Source organism: Mandrillus leucophaeus, unplaced genomic scaffold, assembly GCF_000951045.1.
Source record: "Mandrillus leucophaeus isolate KB7577 unplaced genomic scaffold, Mleu.le_1.0 Scaffold2, whole genome shotgun sequence".
In the NCBI taxonomy this organism is placed as follows: domain Eukaryota; kingdom Metazoa; phylum Chordata; class Mammalia; order Primates; family Cercopithecidae; genus Mandrillus; species Mandrillus leucophaeus.
The window spans coordinates 8,248,192-8,269,788 of record NW_012102031.1 but is presented as its reverse complement, the minus strand read 5'-3'; the positions used below and the strand labels follow the sequence as shown (position 1 = coordinate 8,269,788).

Below are 21,597 nucleotides of genomic sequence, written 5' to 3'. Positions count from 1 at the left end.
TTACCTGGGCATGTTGGCATGCACCTGTGGTCCCAGCTACTTGCGGGGGCTGAGGTGGGAGGATTGCTTGAACCCAGGAGGTCGAGGCTGCAGTGAGCTGTGATCGTGCCACTGCACTCCAGCCTGGGTGACAGAGCAAGACCCTGTCTCAAAACAAACAAACAAACAAAACCTCCCTTCACAGGGACACTGCTAGCAGGAAAGATGATGAAGCTTGGAGCTGCTGGAGTCATCACCTGAATCTGAGAATAAAGCTAACTCAGAGGAGAGCACCACAGAGATGTCAAGGGACCAGCCTGAGTTATCTCCCTGGATGTAACCATGTCTGCAGGTACTGGAAATTTCAATCATGTGAGCCAATACATTCTCTTCTGGGGAACCACATGGAAATGGCTTTCTGTCACAACTGAAATCATCCTGACCAATGGATTTAGGGCTCTGAAGAACAAAAAGGAAATACATCATTAGGGCTCTTAAATGCCTCAGAGGAAAGCCTAACATCAGGCAAGGTGTCCCAGCAATGCAATCTAACACCTTTTGGTGAAATTCATTGCCTGTCTTTTTGGTGAGTAGGATAAGAGCTGCGGAGAAAAAGGCCATTCTACTTTTATTAAGTATGTGCGGTTGCATTTTGCAAATGATTTCAGCAACTTTATCTCAGGTGTTTTAACATCGCAGCACCTCACAGTTGTAAGGAACAGAATCAATCTTGTACTCAGTGCACAGGGGGAGAGAGCATGATAGAGCAAAAAGAGCACTGAACCAAGAGTCCAACAATCTGGCTTTTCATCTTTATCTGATCACTGATTAGCAGTGTGGTCTTAGACAAATCACCTTGCTTCTGTTGGTCTCGTGACTACCTCGTCTTCAAGCACTCACCCAACTCTGCAATGGAAAATCTGCTAGGACAGGGGTTCTTAATTTTTGATGGGGCCTGAGCCCCAGGAAAACACACATTGCGCACATGATTTTACGTTGCATGGGGTTGACAACTCTAGAAGCCAGTCTACATCTCTAACCTCTCTGCTTTACAGTAACACCAGCTTTTGCTTGAGCGCTCCTCCAGTGAGAGGGAGCTCACTTCTCACAAGGAAGCCCATTGTACTATTGAACTGTACAAGAAAAATAAGTTCTTCATATATATATATAGAGAGAGAGAGAGATGGAGTCTCGCTGTGTCCCCCAGGCTGGAGCGCAGTGGTGCGATCTTGGCTCACTGCAACCTCCGCCTGCCGGGTTCACGTGATTCTCCTGCCTCAGCCTCCCGAGTAGCTGGGATTACAGACATGTGCCATGCACCACCATGCTCGGCTAATTTTTTGTATTTTTAGTACAGACAGGGTTTCACCATATTGGCCAGGCTGGTCTCGAACTCCTGACCTCAGGTGATCCACCCACCTCAGTCTACCAAAGTGCTGGGAATACAGGCGTGAGCCACCGCCCCTGGCGTTCTTCTTCATATTAAACCAAGTTCTATACACTGTAATTTCTACTCATTGGTCCAAGTTCTCCACGGCAAATCAGAAAACTTGTTTCTCGCCTGTAAATGACATCTCTTCCTCTCTCTCTGAAGACTGTTTCTAACTAAAAAATGTAGATGATTCGCCATGAAAATTATTTTACTGTACATTGTTACAAAGATAAGTTCTTCCACCTCACCCTTAATATGCCAAATGTTCAAATGTAGATGCTGAGGTCTAAATAAGCACGCTGCTATTAATCTGCATAGATCTAGGTTTTGCAAAGAGGAGAATTGCTGTATAAAAATACCTTGAAAGAAACAGCATAGTATTTTGGGGAAAGCACTGCATTCAGAATCAGAAGACTTGGAGTAATACTCGGTCTCATATTCCAACTACCTGTGTATCCTTGGGCACGTCACTTCTCCCAGCCTGGTTCTCTTCTGCAAAATGCGACAGGAATGCAGTGAGGATCAAGTGAAATAATGTTTGTAAGCTTCTAGCGCAAGGCTGGGAACATAGCAAATTCTCAATAAATAAATGCCAGCTCCCGCGCTCAGCAAGCTCCGAGTTTTATTCGATGCGCTCGGCGCTCTTGGTCGAGCGGGATTCCCCCTCCGGAGCCCGAGTCTGCGCTCTGGGCTCGACTGAGGCTCCCTGGCCGCTCGCGCTTTTCTCTCCTTCTCCAAGATGGCGGCGATCGGCGGCGCTGAGGCGGGATCCGGGCGAGCCGAGTGAAGGTAGCGGCGAGCGGAGACCCCAGGAGACCGGGCTGGGCCCCCACCCTGAGGCGGCAGCAGCCCCGCCCCGCCGCCACCTGCCGCCCTGGGCCCGCGACACCACCTCTGGGGTGCCCCAGGCCCGTCGCGGCCTACCCCAGGGGCCGAGCCGGGGACTGGAGTAGCGGCCGCAGCCGCCCCCAGGAAGGGGCTGGAGCGGGCAGAAGGAGGAGGGCGGGCGGGAGCTGTTCAAACGGGGAAGGCGGGAAAGCTGCGGGGCCGGGAGGGGGCGTGCGGCCGCCCCGGGGGCCTGCGGACCCGGGCCGCCCCTCCCCCTGCCCGGGCCGTCTCCGCCCTCGGGGGCGCCGTAAGGCCGCCGGGGACGCGGGAACCCGGGTCCAGGTCGAGCTGTGCGGCTCGGAACCCGCGATGCGGGGGTCCCTCGGGCTGTCAGGGGGAAAGCGCTCGTGGCTGTGGCCACGGGAGGGCTGGGGCCGCGGCTGGCAGGAGAAGGTACGAGGAGTTTTCTTCTTTTCCTCTTCATAGAGCTTTGTTGAACTAGCTGTTGCCGCAGAACTGCCGGGAGAATCCCATTCGTTTGCCGTGGGGACCACAAAAATGGTGGTCCTGGGGGCAGTTTGTGTAAATCACCGGGTATTGTGTGTATTCTTTGCGTGCAACCCGGCTTGGCCATGCCTTCGTGGTGGGAGCCTTCTCCGTGCAGGCCCATTTTCCCTCCACCAACTACTACTTGTAGATTCACTTTATAGCGTGCAAAAGCGGAGAAACATCTCTTTCCCCTCTTGCTGAGGGCTAAGCTGGTGGCTGATTATATTTCCTCCTGGTAGAACAAATTAAAAAAACTGAATCCCAAATAAAGCCTGTTGATTGGACAAGGCTTGTCAAAATTTCTATCGCTGGTCTTAGGGAATGTGTGTTGTCAGCCAATCTGTGCGGTGGTCGTGGTTCCGCTTAATTGCACTGCAATGAGAGGATTCCATCCCCATCCCAGACTGTCGGGATCTCTGCAGCTTCCAGAGCTGGCAGGGGCTGGGAGTGCTGCCTAGGTAGGTCCCTGGAGAAGGGAGTGGCAAGAGGATTCGTAGTCACTGTGTTCGGAGATTGGAGGAAACCTGGACGAAGATGAGAAGGCATCACTTGCCTGTATCCTAGAAGTAACAAGAAAATTTCCGAAATTGCCAACCGGCGGATGTGCCTCTTCCTTTACCTGCACTGACTGGCATTTTGAGTTATTGAAAGGAGTGTTGGAAGAAGAGAACGCAGAATCTTGGACCTGGCTCTCATCCTGGAACAGACCTGGATTTCAGAATTTCTCTTAGTGCCCGTTTGCGGGACTCACTTTGTTTCCTTTTTTTCAATGCTCATTTACATTATGGGGTGAAGAAGCTTGTTGAGTGCGGGAGCTCAAGTTACCTCAAAAAAACAAACATCTGAAACCTTTTTTTTAGTATAATTTGAAGTTGCCAAATAACAAAGTACTATATGTGAGGATTTTTTCCCTCCTAAATACTTTGGTCATCCCAAAGGCCTATGCCTGAACATAACTTGTATACTTGTCTACAAGAGAAAGAGCAACTCTGCCGCCTCCTTTTCATATCCTAAAGAAAAGTCCCCGAAGAGCTATTTAACGATTTGTGCATTTCATAAGTATACATTTTTATGGTACCAGTTTTTTACTTGTATCAACAGTATGAAATAATGAACTTACGTTGTCATATCTTGGCACACTGAGACAAACAAAAATTATTCCTGCCTCTTGGGAGTTGACAACATTGAATTTTATAAACTCCCAAATTATTGACTTGAGAATGGGTTAACACCTGTTTCACGTTTGCCAACATGTAATGTAATTATGACCTCCCTTTTCTAATGTGAAAATCAAACCTAGTATTTTTCATTTTCTTTAATCCTCACAATCTACTCTCTACCCCTGGACTCTGAATTTTCACAGATCGTATTCAAGACCTGGAAGGAATACCAGGGGTTCGTCTGATCTTATATAAATGTTGCCTGAACTCTGCCTTTCTTTCACACTGTTGCTTGAGATTTATCTGGTATCTTTCTTCTATGAGTCAGCAACCAAAACTAAACCCTGAGCTGCAATAATATCCTGATTTTAAAGAATGTAGAAATTCAAGGCCCATGATCTTCCCAAGCTGTGAGTGATAACAGTCCGTTGTGTTTAATTTTAGTTTTCCAACCTCTTGGCTGCCCCAGTTCTTTAGTGAATTGGACTTGTCTTCAGGCCTCATTCCTTTTTTTTCTTCAGGTTATTTAATCCAGTAAATTATAAAGTGCTCTTCAGTGTTTTAAAGAAAATGTAAACAGTGGCAGACCTAATCTAAGATGTAATGCTAACACATTTTCTGTGTTGGCCTGTGCCTCTGAGAAGCAGTTCCTAATTTTCTATTCCCTTTCACACAACTTTTTAATCCACAAGTTTTTTAAAGCAGCCAGTAACAAGACCACGATTCAGTCATCTTCTTTCTTTCTGTTTTCAGAGGTACTTGTTTCTGTTCTGTTAAGTTGCCCAACTCTGTTTTATGTTGATTTTGATGTTACCAAAGGGAAGGCCTGTTTGTAAGTCTCAGGACCAGCCTCTGCTTACATTTACAAGTGCATTTTGTTGTTGACAAAACATTGATGACTGTATTTATGACATGGAATATTTAAGTTTTTTGCTATTATTTCTTAAATATTCTTTGCCAAAATTCATGCATGAAAATTCATGCACGGAAAGTGTTTAATTTGAGGTCTCCAGTGGTTCTTGGCGTTATCAGCCTATGAAAACCAATATAATCTGTATATTTTTCTTATACACTCAGTATTTTAGTGCCTTTGAGAGGATATGCTGTTTTCAAATAAACGGATATAATTCCCTATATTTCCCTTCTCCTACCTGCACCCCTTTTGGAGTCAGCACCACTTGGGTGGAAAGGGGAGGACAGTAGTTTCCACTGAGAAACTTTCATCCTTAAATGCTGGAACATGAAAAACTGGCTACAGTATGTATCTTGCCTCCTCACATTTTTATCTGAGGCCTGACTTTATGTCCCCTTCGTTTCCTGTGAAAAGGCCCTTCGAACAGGCAGTTCTCCAGTTTATCTTTAAAACAATCCAGTTAATGTAGTTTCATTACTCTAGCTTCTGTTACTTTGACCAAATCCATTCTTTATTTCACTTCTCAGAGAAGTGAAGAAATGCTTTTTTATGTTTCTTTTCTTATAAATCATTCTTCGTAATGCTTCATTTTCCTATTCAGGCCTACCTGTACATTGTATTTTATCTGATTTGTGCAAATAAGTCTTTTTAATGTAACTTATGAAAGCTTCCCTTGTTAATCAAATTCATCTTTTCTTTCACAAAAGTTCCATGCTTCAGTATTGTCCACTGCTGCCTGAAGGAATTAGTAATATGTCATTTAAGTGTCCTTCAGTATTTCTAAATCCCCTTATAATAATGAAGGTCAAATTAAATTTAAATAAATGATCAATTAGATTAACTTTGTAAGCATCTGACTTAATTGGATGAGAACATTGCCAAAATATTTAATATGTAATTTTAAATTTCCTGAAGGACTTGTGACATTACTTGTTCTTAAAACTTTTAAAGAACTTTACCTTGGCTGGGCGCGATGGCTCACACCTGTAATCCCAGCACTTTGGGAGGCTGAGGCGGGTGGATCATGAGGTCAAGAGTTCAAGACCAGCCTGGCCAAGATGGTGAAACCCCATCTCTACTAAAAATACATAAATTAGCCGGGCGTGGTGGCAGGTGCTTGTAATCCCAGCTACTGGGGAGGCTGAGGCAGGAGAATCACTTGAACCTGGGAGGCAGAAGTTGCAGTGTGCCGAAACTGCCACTGCACTCCAGCCTGGGCAACAGAGCAAGACTGTCTCAAAAAAAAAAAAAAAGAAAAACAAAAAAACTTCAGTGCATTTTATAGCATTGTTACCTTCAAAGTCAAAATGGACATATAAACTCAAATGCCAAAAAAAGATTGTAAAAATTCAATAAAACTCAATACAATATCTAGAACATTTAAATTATAGCAATTCTTATTAGTGAAGATCTTATTAATCATAAAAGTTTTATGACCAGTGGACAAATGATAAATATCTCCCTATTTTCACCTAGCCTTTAAGAAAGCCTTGGTGGTGGTGACAGCTGTCCCACGGTCAACTGATGTAAGGAGTGTACCTGCTTTTACAATTACATAAATTTGAACAAATTCATGTAACCCCCCCCAAAATGCAAAAGAAATTATGCTCTAAAGATATTTAATATTCCTATACAGTTAATCATTTCTGTTTAAATTACAATGCAATAGATGTTACCAGTTCACCAATCCAGTTGGTAGGATTTTATGGTCTTCAAATGTTTGGTGTGATCTGTCTTCTCTGCATCTTGCTTTACCTGTGTATTTTATAACCATGATTGAACCTATCCCTCTAACTTAATGTTGGTTTCTACCCTGTCTCAGTGTTGTCAGTCCTGTTGGCATTTCAGAAATTCTCATTAATTTTGAAAATATTTTTTGTATTGGAGGTATTTTATATACTTCCCCAAATGACAACTTTAATTCATGACTGAAATCTAATTAAGCCTAGTGTACTTCCTGCAGTATCAACCCCACTATATTTACAAAGAGAATGAGGAGGTGACAAGACACTCCTTTATTTCTTGCTGCCCTTCCAGTCGGCCCTTGGATCACTACACATTTCCATCTGGAAGGTTGCTTCTCCTCTGATTTCGCATTACAGGAGGGTTTTCCTTCTTTGTTTCTCAGACCTGGTCCTGTAGACGGGAAGGAGCCTGGACACAGTGACACATTCTCAAAGGCCCTGCAGGACCACCATGGCTTATGATGACTCCGTGAAGAAAGAAGGTATGACCCCATAATCTGAGAAGCATTCCAAAGGGGGTATCCTCTTCAATCCTTGCAGCCCATGGATATAGAGACCAGGACTGGGCACCACAGCCTGGACTCCCAAGTGATGGTCTAGAGCACTGTTATGACACTCAGCCTCCACGCCATCCCCAGACTGGGCCCATGGAAACGAAAACCAGGACAGGGGTTCCAACACGAGAGTCTGAAATATGAGTCTCTTAGTTTATTGGGGTGATCCCCTGCAGCACTCTTGGTCCTTGCCAGCTCCAGTGTGCAGGAGTCTGGGGATAGGAATCACATCCTGGACTCCCACAGAGAGCAGCACAGCACATGAATCATGAATCCTTATTCTTTTCAGCCTTTCGTCTGCAAGTCTGTGTCCACCTACCAAATCACAACTAAGAAATCATATCTGAGGTTGCACATGGGGCCTTTGCATAGCGTGGAAACATTGTTTCTTCAGGTTTGATTCTTGTATTTGCAGCCAGGTCATCAAGAAATACTCTGTTCCCCTGGGTCTAGCCCTGTATTTCAGTGGACTTGATTGAAACATTGTTTTAATTTGGAAATAGAGGAACTGTTGCATTACCTGCATGGTGATTTGGTCGTTACTTACTTGACTTTCTCATTTCCTTTCCCAAATAAACCTGTGCTTCTCAGATTGTTTTGATGGTGATCATACCTTTGAGGACATAGGACTTGCAGCTGGCCGAAGCCAACGAGAGAAAAAACGTTCTTACAAAGATTTTTTAAGGGAAGAGGAAGAAATTGCTGCTCAGGTCAGGAATTCTTCCAAGAAGAAGTTGAAGGTAAGTCCTAAAAATTTAAATTAGGAAAGTCTTAAACTACTCTTTTTTTTTTTTTTTTTTTTTTTTTTTTTCCTGATGCAGAGGTTTTCTTTGCTCTTGTGGCCCAGGCTGGAGTGCAGTGGCGTGATCTCTGCTCACTGCAACCTCCACCTTCCGGGTTCAAGCGATTCTCTTGCCTCAGCCTCCCGAGTCGCTGGGATTAACAGGTTCCTGCCACCAAGCCCGGCCAATTTTTGTATTTTATTAGAGACAGGGTTTCACCATGTTGGCCAGGCAGGTCTCAAACTCCTGACCTCAAATGATCCACCTGCCTCGGCCTCCCAAAGTGCTGGGATTACAGGCCTGAGCCACTGCACCAGGAAAGTCTTAAACTACTTCTTACCATATTCCCTTATATTTGAAGAAGGAAGTGTTTTTTAATAACTTTAGAAAAGAAAAATAAAATGTTGTGCGCATCTGTTTTTATTATTTCTTGTGCTTTGTTTCCCAAAGTCAGAAATCATCAAAGACAGGAGTGGTTCCAAACTGCATTTGCCTCATCATCTTATTATTGGTCAATTCTTCTTCTTTAATTATAGGATAGCGAACTTTACTTCTTGGGGACGGACACACACAAGAAGAAGAGGAAGCACTCCTCTGATGATTACTACTATGGAGGTGAGGATGGGAATGGGCAACAGGTGGGATAAACACATCGCTGGTTCTTGGAGTCGGGGTAGGGGAAAGGGATCCAGATGTTGCTGACTCAGTGGCCTATTTAACAGGACAGTGGTTCTTGTTCTGAGTGCCGATAAACCAGTGTGAAGGAGGAGAGAGGTGGAGGGCTGGTATTTTGGAGGATTCAGCATAGAAGAACAGTCTGCATTTGTGATACACCAGGTACCAGGTTCCTTCTCCCCCCAATCATCCACTTATCTTGTGCCCATTGTTACCTAGCATCCCTTTTGCCATATGTAGTCCTCTGGCCTGCACCTGTGGGTCACTTCTCAACCAGTGTATATCCACTCACAGAACCAGTTTTCTTAGCTGTGTTATGCACATAGCTGACAAAACTCAACTTTTCCGAGAATGGGTTTGTCCTGAACACAGAAACAAATGATACTCTGTCTGCACTCTGAATTGTTAACTTCCCATAATCCCACAGCTATAGTTGTTCTTCTGAATTGTTAACTTCCCATAATCCCACAGCTACAGTCAATTCTTCTGGGTATGTGCTCTTTGGTTGCTTCTGAAGACTCAATGAAGAGAAACAACTTTAGTGGCAAGAACTGTGTCCAGGGTCAGAGGCAGAATCTACCAAGCCAAGAAGCACGAGGGCATCATTTCTTAATGTTAGGAATCAGTTAAAGGGTCTCCCTTCAGATCATTCCTGTTAGCCTCTTTCTCATGTTAGCTAGGTGCTTTTGATGAGAGAGGAAGCTTGTTAGAAGTTGCTTCCCATCATATTGACAGTACTTCTCCTGATTATTTCTAGACATTTCGTCTTTGGAATCGTCACAGAAGAAAAAGAAAAAGTCCAGCCCACAGACTACCGATACAGCTATGGACCTGTTGAAAGCTATCACTTCCCCACTGGCAGCAGGCTCCAAGCCCTCCAAAAAGACTGGGGAGAAATCCTCTGGCTCTTCAAGCCATTCGGACAGTAAAAAGGAGCACCACAGGAAGAAAGTCAGTGGAAGCAGTGGGGAACTACCCCTGGAGGATGGTGCCTCCCACAAATCCAAAAAAATGAAACCTCTGTATGTGAACACAGAGACACTGACCCTTCGGGAGCCTGATGGTTTGAAAATGAAACTTATTCTCTCACCAAAGGAGAAGGGAAGCAGCTCTGTTGATGAGGAGTCTTTTCAGTATCCCTCTCAACAAGCAACTGTGAAAAAATCCTCAAAGAAATCAGCTCGGGATGAGCAGGGTGCTTTACTCCTAGGACATGAGTTACAGAGCTTTCTGAAAACAGCCCGGAAAAAGCACAAGTCATCCTCAGACCCACATTCATCTCCTGGCCCTGAAGGCTGTGGGTCTGATGCCTCCCAGTTCCCAGAGTCCCACAGTGGTAACCTTGATCTTTCAGGGCTTGAACCTATTCTGGTAGAATCAGACTCATCCTCTGGTGGGGAACTAGAGGCTGGGGAGTTAGTGATAGATGATTCTTACCGGGAAATCAAGAAGAAAAAGAAGTCAAAGAAGAGCAAAAAGAAGAAAGACAAGGAGAAGCATAAAGAGAAGCGACACTCCAAATCCAAGAGAAGTTCAGGACTTTCTGCTCTGCCAGTGGGAGAGGTCACAGTGACATCTGGCCCTCCTCCCAGCATCCCATACGCTGGAGCAGCAGCACCTCCCCTGCCACTTCCTGGCCTCCACACAGATGGGCATAGTGAGAAAAAAAAGAAAAAAGAAGAGAAGGACAGAGAGAGAGAGAGAGGAGAAAAGGTAAAGCATCTTTTAAGTGTGGTGGGGATAAGAGATGAAGCAGGTTCTTCCTGGATAGTCAGTGGACTTTTAAGCTAAGCAGTTGAGGTAAACCACTGAGAATTAAGCACATTTGGGGGATATGTTGGAATGATATAAAGTATAAAATATTACCAGTGGCCCAGTCTGTCTGATACAAAAATAGGAGCAATCTTTTTTTTCTTTTATTTATTTATTTTTTTTGAGATGGAATCTCTCTCTGTTGCCCAGGCTGGAGTGCAGTGGTGCAATCTGGGCTCACTGCAACCTCCTCCTCCCAGGTTCACGCCTCACCCTCCCAAGGAGCTGAAATTACAGGCACCCACCACCACACCCGACTAATTTTTTTTTTTCTTTCTTTTCTTCGTATTTTTAGTAGAGACGAGGTTTCACCATGTTGGCCAGGCTGGTCTCAAACTCCTGACCTCAAGTGATCCGCCCACCTCCGCCTCCCAAAGTGCTAGGATTACAGGCATGAGCCACCATGCCCAGCCTAGGGTTTCTTAATAGAGTTATTCTCCCATTGTGCCAGGAATAGGTTTAGTTACACTGTGGCTTAGTCCAACTAGTTCTTAGAATTCATAGAAGGAGCTAAACCCAGTTTCTTTCACTTAGCATCACTGTCTGCTTAGGGCAGTTGGGAGATGTCAAAAGGTGTTCTTTGAGTTCATTTTGAAAAATAGACTATCAAAATTGGTAGAACACTGAGCAATCAAGTTAACAGAATAGCTAATGACTTTCCACCAGCTGGTGTTGGCTACTTTCTGGTATTCTTTTCAGTGTCGAATGTATGTTCTTTTACTGTCTGAGTGCTTACTGTATGCCAAGCTCAATGCTGTAGATAGTATCAGGAAGTAAAAAAACAAGCAGGACATAGTTGACTTTAGGGAGCTCACTGCTGATTAGAGTGATAGGAATGATAAATCAGTCACCTTGGTTTGATTTCTTTTCTCACAATTCAACAATGTCTAGCAGTGAACTTTAGGGTCTTATAACTATGTCATTAAAGGTTTCTTTTTTTATTTATAGTTCTGCAAAATGCAATGTGAAATAAAATCTGGAAGAAAAGCTACTAAGAACGAGAAAATCAAATGTATTAAGAATCTGGGGCTGGGTGTGGTGGCTCACGCCTGTAATCCCAGCACTTTGGGAGGCTGAGGCAGGTGGATCACTTGAGCCCAAGAGTTTGGGACCAGCCTGGGTAACATAGCGAAACCCAGTCTCCACTAAAAAAATACAAAAATTAGCCTGGTGTGGGTGTGCACATGTATAGTCCCAGCTACTCAGAAGATTGAGGTGAGAGGATTGTTTAAGCCCGAGAGGTGGAGGCTACAGTAAGCTATAATTTTGCCACTGCCAACTCCAGCCTGGACAACAGAGTGAGACTCCCTGTCTCAAAAAAAAGAATCTGGAAATGGGAATTCTCTGCTGTAAAGGTTGCCTTTTAAGAAAGTCTGTTTATATCTATCTGTTTATGTCTCTCTATAGATCTATATCTGTTTATATCTTTTGGCATGTCTATACATATATATATATATATATATACACGTATCTGTTTATATCTGTCTCAAAAAAAACAGGACTCTACCTCTGAGCCAGGAATCAGTGTGAACATAAAGACCTGGATATTCCAATACTAAGTCAGGTGTTATTTAGTTGTTTATTTGAAAATTGCTTTATGAAATAAACACTATGTGTTCTTTATAAGATTCTGTTTATCCTAAGAATTTCCAGTCTAGTGACGTGATAATGCCATGAACTAATCATCCAATGCTGAATGTCGGAGCACAGGGTAGTCAGGGAAAGCTTGAAGAAGGAAAAGGTTTCAGTGGAAGTGGACACATGGAGGCAGAGAGATGTTCAGGAAGCAGCAGAGTAAAATAACTCTACCTGTGCAATTCCAGCTGCCTGGTAAATATTTCTACTCGAATACCTTGGGTACCTCAAACCCTTACTTATGTCACTAATGGACATAACCTACCTACATCTTCTGTATTGCCAGTATCCCGCCAGTCAACTCAAGCTCAAAACTGAATGCTTATCGCTTTTCTCAACATTTTATTATGAAATTTTTCAAACAAAAAGGATTGAAAGAATTGTATAATGAAAACTGCATATTCTCCACCAGGAGTTTACAGTTAATATTTTCTTTTTGCTTTATCATATATCTGCCCATCTTTTCATCCACCAGTCCATGTTATCTTTCTTAATGTATTTCAAAGTAAATTGCAGGTAACATACACTTCACCCCTAAACACTTCAGCTTACATATCATTAACCTGAGTTTAATATTTGTTTTCAGGAATTTGTAAATATGAAATTTACATATAGGGAGGCTGAGGCAGGAGAATAGCTTGAACCCGGGAGGCAGGTGCTGCAGTGAGCCAAGATCACGCCACTGCACTCCAACCTGGGCGACAGCACGAGACTCGGTCTCAAAAACATAAAGATAAAATTTACATATGGTGAAATGCATAGATATTGACTATATAATGAGTTTTGATAGATGCACGCACCTGTGTGGTGAAGCCTCTATCAAGATACAGACATAACCATCATCCCAGAGAACTCTCTCATACCCCTCTCCAATCCATCCCCAATCCCAGAGCTGACAACTGTTTGGATTTTTTCCAGTCTCATGGTTCACTTTTACATTTCCCCCTTCCCTGCTCCCTTCCAACTATTTCTGCACAAATATTAAGCTTGATGGTCTTCCTTCTTAATATCTTTCAAGCCTTTAGCTCCTCCATTACCACTGCCACTGTCTTAGGCCTCATTCCTTTCTAAACTTTGTAATAAGTGGCCTTGTTTTGTTTTTTTATTCTTCTGCCGTGCAGTTAATCTCACACATTGATGCCAGAGTAATCTTAATCTTACGTAGCACCTTGATGATGGCAGTCCTGTGTTCTGCATCTTCAGTGAATTCTTACTGCTTTTATGGTAGACTCTAATCTCCAAGAGGACCAGGACCACGTCTGTCTTGCTATCCCTAGTGTTTAACCTGCCATCTGGCCTATTGTAGACAGTTGGTAAATACTTGTCAAAGGAGTAAATATCAGGTAAGTTCAAACCTTGGCCAAGCATTCATTAAGTGTCTGGATTTAGCCTAATCCTCCCTTTTCAGCTTTACCTCTTATTAGTCTATTGTACATACACTGTGTGGAAATCAGACTTGTTTCCCATACATTCTTATCTCTATTCCTTTGCTCATTTTTTACAGTGACCTTCCTCTTCTTACATATTGAAGCTCTGCCCTCTTTGCAAGACCTAATCAAATGCCACCTCTTCTAAGACATCCTGAACACCCCCCGTTAGAGTTAACATCTAAACTCCCATATTACCTTGCTGTCTTATTGCACTAATTTTCTTCCTTGTATTGATTGGCATTATCTTTGTACATATTCTCTTTCCCTTACTAAAGACTATAAGGGAAGACTGGTTCTTAGAATTCATAGAAGGAGCTGGTGCAGTGGCTCACACCTGTAATCCCAGCAGTTTGGGAAGTGGAGGCAGGTAGATCACTTGAGGTCAGGAGTTCGAGACCAGCCTGGCCAACATGGTGAAACCCCATTTCTACTAAAAATACAAAAATTAGCTGGGTGTAGTGGCATGCGCCTGTAATTTCAGCTGCTCTGGAGGCAGAGGCAGGAGAATTGCTTGAACTTGGGAGGCGGAGGCTGCAGTGAGCCAAGATTGTGCCACTGTACTCCAGCCTGGGTGACGGAGTGAGACTCCATCTCAAACAAAATAGAATTCATAGAAGGGGCTACACCCAATTTCTTTAACTTCTCAGCGCTGTCTGCTTGGGGCAGAACATAAGCTCCTTTACCACCGTATAGTATCTTCAACTCCTCAATGTCCTTAGTAAGCACTTTGTAAGTATATGTCAAATGAGTGAATATGTGGATGAAAACATAGTACTGAAAAGGTAGGTCAGGAGCAAATTGTAGAGAATCTTAAATGCCAAAGTAAAGGACTTGACAGCGGGCAGTGTAGAGTTTATAAGCAAGGTTTAGTTATGATCTAAATGATAAGAATAAAATGATAGAATTGTACAAGGTGGATTAGACTAGGGAGAGACTAATAACCAAGAGAGTTATTATAGTCCAGAAGGTTAGTAATAAAAACCTAAGAGACAGGAGGATCGCTTGAGTCCAAGAGTTCAAGACTGGCCTGGGCAATCTAGCAAGATCCAGGTGTGGTGACGTGTGACTGGAGTCCCAGCTACTCCTGAGGTGGAAGTGGGAGGATCAGTTGAACCCAGAAGTTCCAAGCTTCTGTGAGTTTTGATTGTGCCACTGCATTCTAACCTGGTTGACAGAGCAAGACCCTGTCTCTTTAAAAAAGAATTTTTTTAAAAAAGCTTGAGAGAAATAAAATTGAAGAGATCGATTCAGGAGAGGCTCTGAAGGAAAAATTGACAAGATCTACCTAGAGCAGGGGTCCCCAATCCCCAGACCACAGACCAGTAGCCATACATAGCCTGTTAGGAACCAGGCCACGTAGCAGGAGGTGAGCGGCGGACAAGCCATAGAAGCTTCATCTGTATTTACAGTCACTCGCGTCGCTCACATTACTGCCTGAACTCCACCTCCTGTCAGATCAGCAGGAGCATTCGATTCTCATAGGAGCACAAACCTTGTCATGCTCTACCCTGTCGCAAACCTCAAAAGGCTCCTTAGGAGAATCTAATGCCTGATGATCTGTCACTGTCTCCCATCACCCCCAGATGGGACCATCTATTTGGAGGAAAACAAGCTCAGGGCTCCCACTGATTCTACGTGATGGTAAGTTGTATAATTATTTCATTGTATGTTACAATGTAATAATAATAGAAATAAAGTGCATAATGTAATGCACTTGAATCATTCTAAACTGCACCCCTGCCCCTGCGCTGCCCCAGGTCCATGGAAAAATTGTTTTCCATGAAACCAGGCCCTGGTGCCAAAAAGGCTGGAGACTGCTGACCTAGTGGGCTTGTATCTGGGAAGCCAGAAATATAAATGAGTCTAAGAAATATCTCTTCAGCTTTTAACCTAGATACGTTGGAAAAATAATAAGCTCTTCAAAGTTAAGGACTTACTTATCTATAATTTGCCCATGTGGCTAGCAGTTGCTAGTGAAAAATGAATTTTAGTTTATAGCAAAAACCTTATTAAGAGTTAATATTTGATTGTGGCTGTCAAAAAAATCTGAAGTCATAATCTGAATTTAATCATTTATTTGTCCAACAAATATTTATAGTGTATACACTGCGGTTTTTAAACCTGATTTATGCATAAAAATTCCTGTAAAGCTTTTTAAAAATATATTTTCCTGGGTTGTGTTTCAGTGTAGAAAAGAACTATATAAAAGTCAGGGACAGGCAGGCACAATGGCATGCACCTGTAATCCCAGCTACTTGGGAGGCTGAGGTGGGAGGATCACCTGAGCCCAAGAGTTTGCGACCAACCTTGGTGATACAGCAAGACTCTAGCTCTTAATTTTTTTTTTTTTAAATTAACCAGGCACGGTGGCAAACACCTGAGTTTCAGCTACTTAGGAGAGGGAGGCAGGAGGATTACTTGAACCCAGGAGTTCACAGCTAGCTGGGCAATATGACAAGACTCTGTCTCAAAAAAATAAATAAAAAGTCAGGGACGAAGTTCACCCAGAGATAGAAAAGAATGATTTAGGAGCAGTGTTTCTTCAGCCTACAGTGAGCCGAGACTGGAGAGACAACTGTTAGAAATGCCACAGGCCTCTGTGGGCCCCTTCTACCTTCGATTCTAGGACGAGGACTCTAATAAAAATAGAGAAGGTGAGAAGAATAGCTGGTTTTGGGAGAAGATAAGTTACATTTAGATCAGGAGATTCAGCATAGCTAAGTGGTTGAGAGCATAGGCGTGGAGCCCACCTGAGTCCAGTTCCTGGCTCTATTTGACCACTTAGAAACAATGTGATGTTGGATAAGTTACAGAACAACTCTAAGTTGAGGATAATAACAGACTTACCTCCTAGGGTTGTGAGGATTAAATGAGGCAATACATGCAAAAATGTTTAGGACCTGGGTGTGCCAAGGTGCTCTGGGATGCCACATCAAACTCACCAGGATAATGCTTGATATTTTAAATACATTTTGAGACAAACAGCAATACTTGACATCTCTCAGATACCTTATGAACTACTAGTTCAAAGTAATTCCCAGTTTCAACAAGGTATGTTACATTCTTTTCAGTAGTGCCCTATCTTTTCAAAGCCAAATGTGTGTGCTCTAGAGGTAAAAAGCAGCTACCACATTGAAAACCCACATAAGCACTGTGAACCAAGAACATTGGAGAACTTTGTCTTTGCACAATGCTCAGCACATTAGTGAGCCTTCAGTAAATACTATAATCATCTCAGTGGCAATGGAAGTTCAAGACCTAGAATTTGGCTGGAACTTGGGTGAGAAATTGGGTGTTCGTGTGTGATAAATGAAATAGGTAAATGGATAAGAGGAAATCGAGCTCAGAGCAGAATTTTATAGAACAGCTATGTTGGAGGAGAAACACAGAAGGGAGGAGAAAGACAGCTTCAAGAGTAGACTGATCTCATGCCAGAGAGGCCAAGGAGTTCAAGTGCGGTAGGTAGGAATGGAACTGGATCGGGGGTTGAGGAAAGAGTGAGCGGTGTGGAAGTGAACGTAGCAGCGGTGGGCTCTTACTCGAGGATTTTGACCAACACAAAGAAGGGAAATTGCACTATTTCCTGGGTGAAAAGTAGCCTTTCCGTTGTTTCGGAGGTGGTTTTTGTTGTTTGGTTGGTTGGTTGGTTTTATTGGTTTTGAGTCCTGCTTTCTAAGGAAGAGTAGAGAAATCATGTGGTAATATCTTGATGATTTCCCACTAAAAATCATCTCATTGAATTGGAAGCTTTTTGTTGGAACAGCAAGCAAGCCTGTAATCCCAGCACTTTGGGAAGCTGAGACGGGCGGATCACGAGGTCAGGAGATCGAGACCATCCTGGCTAACATGGTGAAACCCCGTCTCTACTAAAAAATACAAAAAAGCTAGCCGGGCGAGGTGGCGGGCGCCTGCTGTCTCTTATACACATCTAGATGTGTATAAGAGAGCTTGCAGTGAGCCGAGATCTGGCCACTGCACTCCAGCCTGGGCGACAGAGCAAGACTCTGTCTCAAAAAAAATAAAAAATAAATAGGAGGAGCAGGATACAGTTACATTTTAAATATACCTTACTTTTGGTTTTACCCCAAATAAAAGCCCATTTTTTGTCACTTAATAGCCAGGTGCGGTGGTTGACACCTATACTCCAGCACTTTGGGAGGCCGAGGTAGGTGGATCATGATGTCAGGAGTTCAAGACTAGCCTGACCAACATGGTGAAACCCCGTCTCTACCAAAAATACAAAAATTAGCCAAGCGTGGTGGCACGCACCTGTAATCCCAGCTACTCAGGAGTCTGAAGCAGGAGAATCGCTTGAACCCAGGAGGCGGAGGTTGCAGTGAGCTGAGATCATGCCACTGTACTCCAGCCTGGGCGACAGAGTGAGACTCTGTCTCAAAATAAATAAATTAATTAATTAATTAAAATCCCGTAATGTTGCCATTTCAGAGACATGCCTTTAGTTATCTGTATGTTTCCAAAATATGCACATTTTCTCTAAACCTACGGCTGGGCCAGGTAGCCTAATGTCTGACACACCCAGACATTGTTGATCTACTAATAAACAAAAGTTTGAAACATAACTAGACTTGTGATGCTATTACATTAGTTCTCTCTCTGGCAAACCTGAGGCTAAGTAACAGCAACAATAAATGGTAGAAAGTAGTCACTACCATTTACTGAGTGGCCACTAGGTGCCAGGCTCTCCTAGGCATTTTCTGAATGTTACCACTCGATTAATAAGTAGTATCATTTGCCCCACTGACAGAGGAAGAAGCTGTAATCTCTCCACTATGCCACATGCCTTTCCACAACTTTAAGACATGGTTACTTGGTGCCATGATACATCTTTGACTCAAATTCAGCAGACTTGGATTCTTACTCTGGTCTGCTACTTACTAGGTCTGTTCTCCTGAGATTGCTTTCTCACTTCTGCTCATTTGTAAATTGGGGTTAGATTAAATTAGGTGGTACCTGTAACATGCTTGGCACAGGGCATGGCTTAGTAAATGTCAGCTGTTACAGTTACTTTCGCTTACATCTTAAGTTCTTCAAAAGCACAAAATATATTTGAAAACATTTCAGCCACTCATTTCACGTATTAGACTAAGCAAAGAGACTATGTTTTATGCATATAATACCCTACCTTAATATAACCTCCCACCTTTAGGAACCAAACTCTGTGGTTATGTCACATATTTGGAAAATAGTTAAGAACCAGAAAGAAAACAGGGCCTCTAAGGGGCAAAAGCAGATGTTATAAAACCTACAGCTCATTGGAGAGCTTCATCGTCACTGGAGAAGGACCAGTGAGGTGAGTCATGTGACCTCTGTGCCTCTGTTCCTTTATGCTTAAAATGGGGAGCTAGCACCCAGCCTACTTCACTTACAAGGATGTTGTGGAAATCAGATGAGGTGCTACACATGAATACACACTTGGCCTCTTCACGCACAGTTCTGAGACTTTGTTATTCAATAGTACATATTTACTCTGCTCTTACATCCTGCCAGGCAGTAAGGACACAAAGATGAAGATACAGTGTCTGCCCTCAAAGAGCTTTCAGTCTAGTGAAAGAGGTTGGAAAGGACTTGGTGTGTTAAACCTCAACAGAGGCATGAGCGGAGTACTGAGAGAGTGCAAGGAAAGCCCGGAATGGCTGGCTTCCTGGGAGAGCTGTCATAGGAACCAAATCTTAAGGCCAAGTAGGAATTATCAGGTGGAAAATAGAAGTAGGCACCTCAGTTACGGAATGGAAAATATTTGTGAAGGCCCTAGACACCAGAGGGCACAGGACGTTCAGAGAAACCCAGGAAGTTGATATGACTGAAGCAAAGCCAGCAAAAGGTATGTAGAAGGCAGGAAGAGTTGTTGCCAGACTGGCCTTCTAGGAAGGGGCAGGAGAACTGAGTAGGAATTGGCAAAGCACAATCCTAACAGCTGTACATGTAGAGTTCCTCGTATGTTCTAGGCACTGCACTAGTTTTTTTATCTACTGTATATCACTGAATTTTCCTTTTTTTTTTTTTTTGAGACGGAATCTCGCTCTGTCGCCCAGGCTGGAGTGCAGTGGCCGGATCTCAGCTCACTGCAAGCTCCACCTCCCGGGTTTACGCCATTCTCCTGCCTCAGCCTCCCGAGTAGCTGGGACTACAGGCGCCCGCCACCGCGCCCGGCTATAGTTTTTTGTATTTTTTTTTTAGTAGAGACGGGGTTTCACCGTGTTAGCCAGGATGGTCTCGATCTCCTGACCTCGTGATCCACCCATCTCGGCCTCCCAAAGTGCTGGGATTACAGGCTTGAGCCACCGCTCCCGGCCTATCACTGAATTTTCACAAGAACCCAATGAGGTGTAGGTATTGTCATCTCAGTTTCACAGAAATAAGCTTAAATAAATGAAATAGTATGCCCCAGGACATACCTGTTAGTGGCAGAACAGGAATTAGAACCCAGGTTTTTCTGACTACAAGAGCCATGCTCATTTCAATATACAGAAAGTGGTTAAATTATATTCATTGATGTGGTATGAGAGATAGCGGAAGTATAGAGTACATGTGGAAAGATTTTCATTCAACGTAGTTAAAATAAAAACTTTGGCATGGAAATCTTACTTATCTGCTATTTTTCCTTTTAGCCAGATCAGATTTGGGTATGTCAGTCAAGTTAGTTCAGAAGAGCATCAGGTGGTAAAATGGTTACAAGTCCAGGCTCCGAAGCCAGGCTGTCTATGTTTAGTTGCCCTGCCACTCCATGGAGTTGTGAGTCTGGATCTCAGTTTCTTCATTTTTACACTGGCAGGAATGATGGAACTTATTTCATAGGGTTGTTATGATGTTTAAGGGAATTTCTATGGGTAAATGTCTTATAATAGTGGCTCCTATGTAATATTAACATCACCAAATTTTTTTCTTTCTTTCTTTTCTTTTCTTTTCTTTTCTTTTCTTTCTTTCTTTTCTTTCTTTCTTTTTTTTTTTTTTTTTTTTTGAGACAGAGTTTTGTTCTTGTCACCCAGGCTGTAGTGCAGTGGTACGATCTCAGCTCACTACAACCTCCGCCTCCCAGGTTTAAGTGATTCTCCTGCTTCACACTCCCAGGTAGCTGGAATTACAGGTGCTAGCCACCACACCCAGCTAATTTTTATTTTTTTAGTGGAAACGGTTTCAACACCTTGGCCAGGCTGGTCTTGAACTCCTAACCTCAGGTGATCCGCCCGCCTTGGCCTCCCAAAGTGCTGGGATTACAGGCTTGAGCCACCGCGCCAGGCCAAAATATTGTATTCTTTAAAACAGGATCTTAAACTAGAGTTATGAGGAGAGATTTTTCAACAGGTTCTTGGAGTTCTATGACCCAAAAGAGTTAAGCAGGACACTTTATAAAGAGCATTAAGAAGTTGCATTTTGGGCCAGGAGCAGTGACACACACCTGTAATCGCAGAGTTTTGGGAGGCCAAGGCAGGAAGATCACTTAAACCCATTCAGGGCTGCAGTGAGCCATAATGAGGCACTGCACTCCATCCTGGGTGACATAGCGAGACCCTGTTGCTTAAAAAGAAGTTGCTTTTTGAATATTCTTGATACTGTGACATACCTCATCAAATATTTAAAAGGAGATCCTGGCAGTAAAAAACGGTAACCTCATGAGTCACATGTAGTTAAGTGGACTTGTTGCAAGTAATTTGCTACTAATAATAAAGTATCCAAGTTTTTAAAATACTAACATTTTATTCATTAAAGAAGCTTCTGTGTATCCCAGCTGTAATCTACTTGCCATCCTGTATGTTTTCTTTCATGAGAAAATTTAGAGTGGAATTATTGACCTTGCATTTGGAATCTCATGGAAATGTTTTGTATTTATAGAGATCATCCTTTATTTGTATATTTTTAATTTATAAAAATGTGCCATGGAAAATTTTTAACCCTTAAGTTTGAAATCTGAACTTTAGGTCCACAAACTAGAGTTGCATCTTACATAGTGGTTAGGTTTTAAGTCAGCTTGTAAAGCGAACAGTGTAAGTAGTCAGTTTCCCTTGAAAGTCCTTTAGGAAGGCTCCACATTGAAGGCTGACAGAGTCTCAGTTCAACAGAATGTCATTCCAGTGCAGCTAGATT

The 21,597-nt window shown here is 43.1% G+C and overlaps 1 protein-coding gene across 2 annotated transcripts in view; it reads left to right on the top strand.

Annotated features, from left to right (window-relative positions):
* The first annotated feature begins 2,094 nt into the window (after positions 1-2,094).
* HMGXB4 (HMG box domain containing 4) overlaps positions 2,095-21,597 on the top strand; it is a 39,482-nt gene continuing 19,979 nt past the window's right edge. The window contains exons 1-6 of one of the 2 annotated variants that reach the window (XM_011978979.1): positions 2,095-2,200; positions 6,990-7,088; positions 7,752-7,900; positions 8,479-8,557; positions 8,665-8,779; positions 9,375-10,330. In XM_011978979.1, coding sequence (XP_011834369.1) covers positions 9,443-10,330 — 888 coding nt within the window. In that variant the 5' untranslated portion in view covers positions 2,095-2,200; positions 6,990-7,088; positions 7,752-7,900; ... (1 more) ...; positions 8,665-8,779; positions 9,375-9,442. The remainder of the gene's footprint in view (positions 2,201-6,989; positions 7,089-7,751; positions 7,901-8,478; positions 8,558-8,664; positions 8,780-9,374; positions 10,331-21,597) is intronic. The other variant, XM_011978978.1, reaches the window with a different exon arrangement.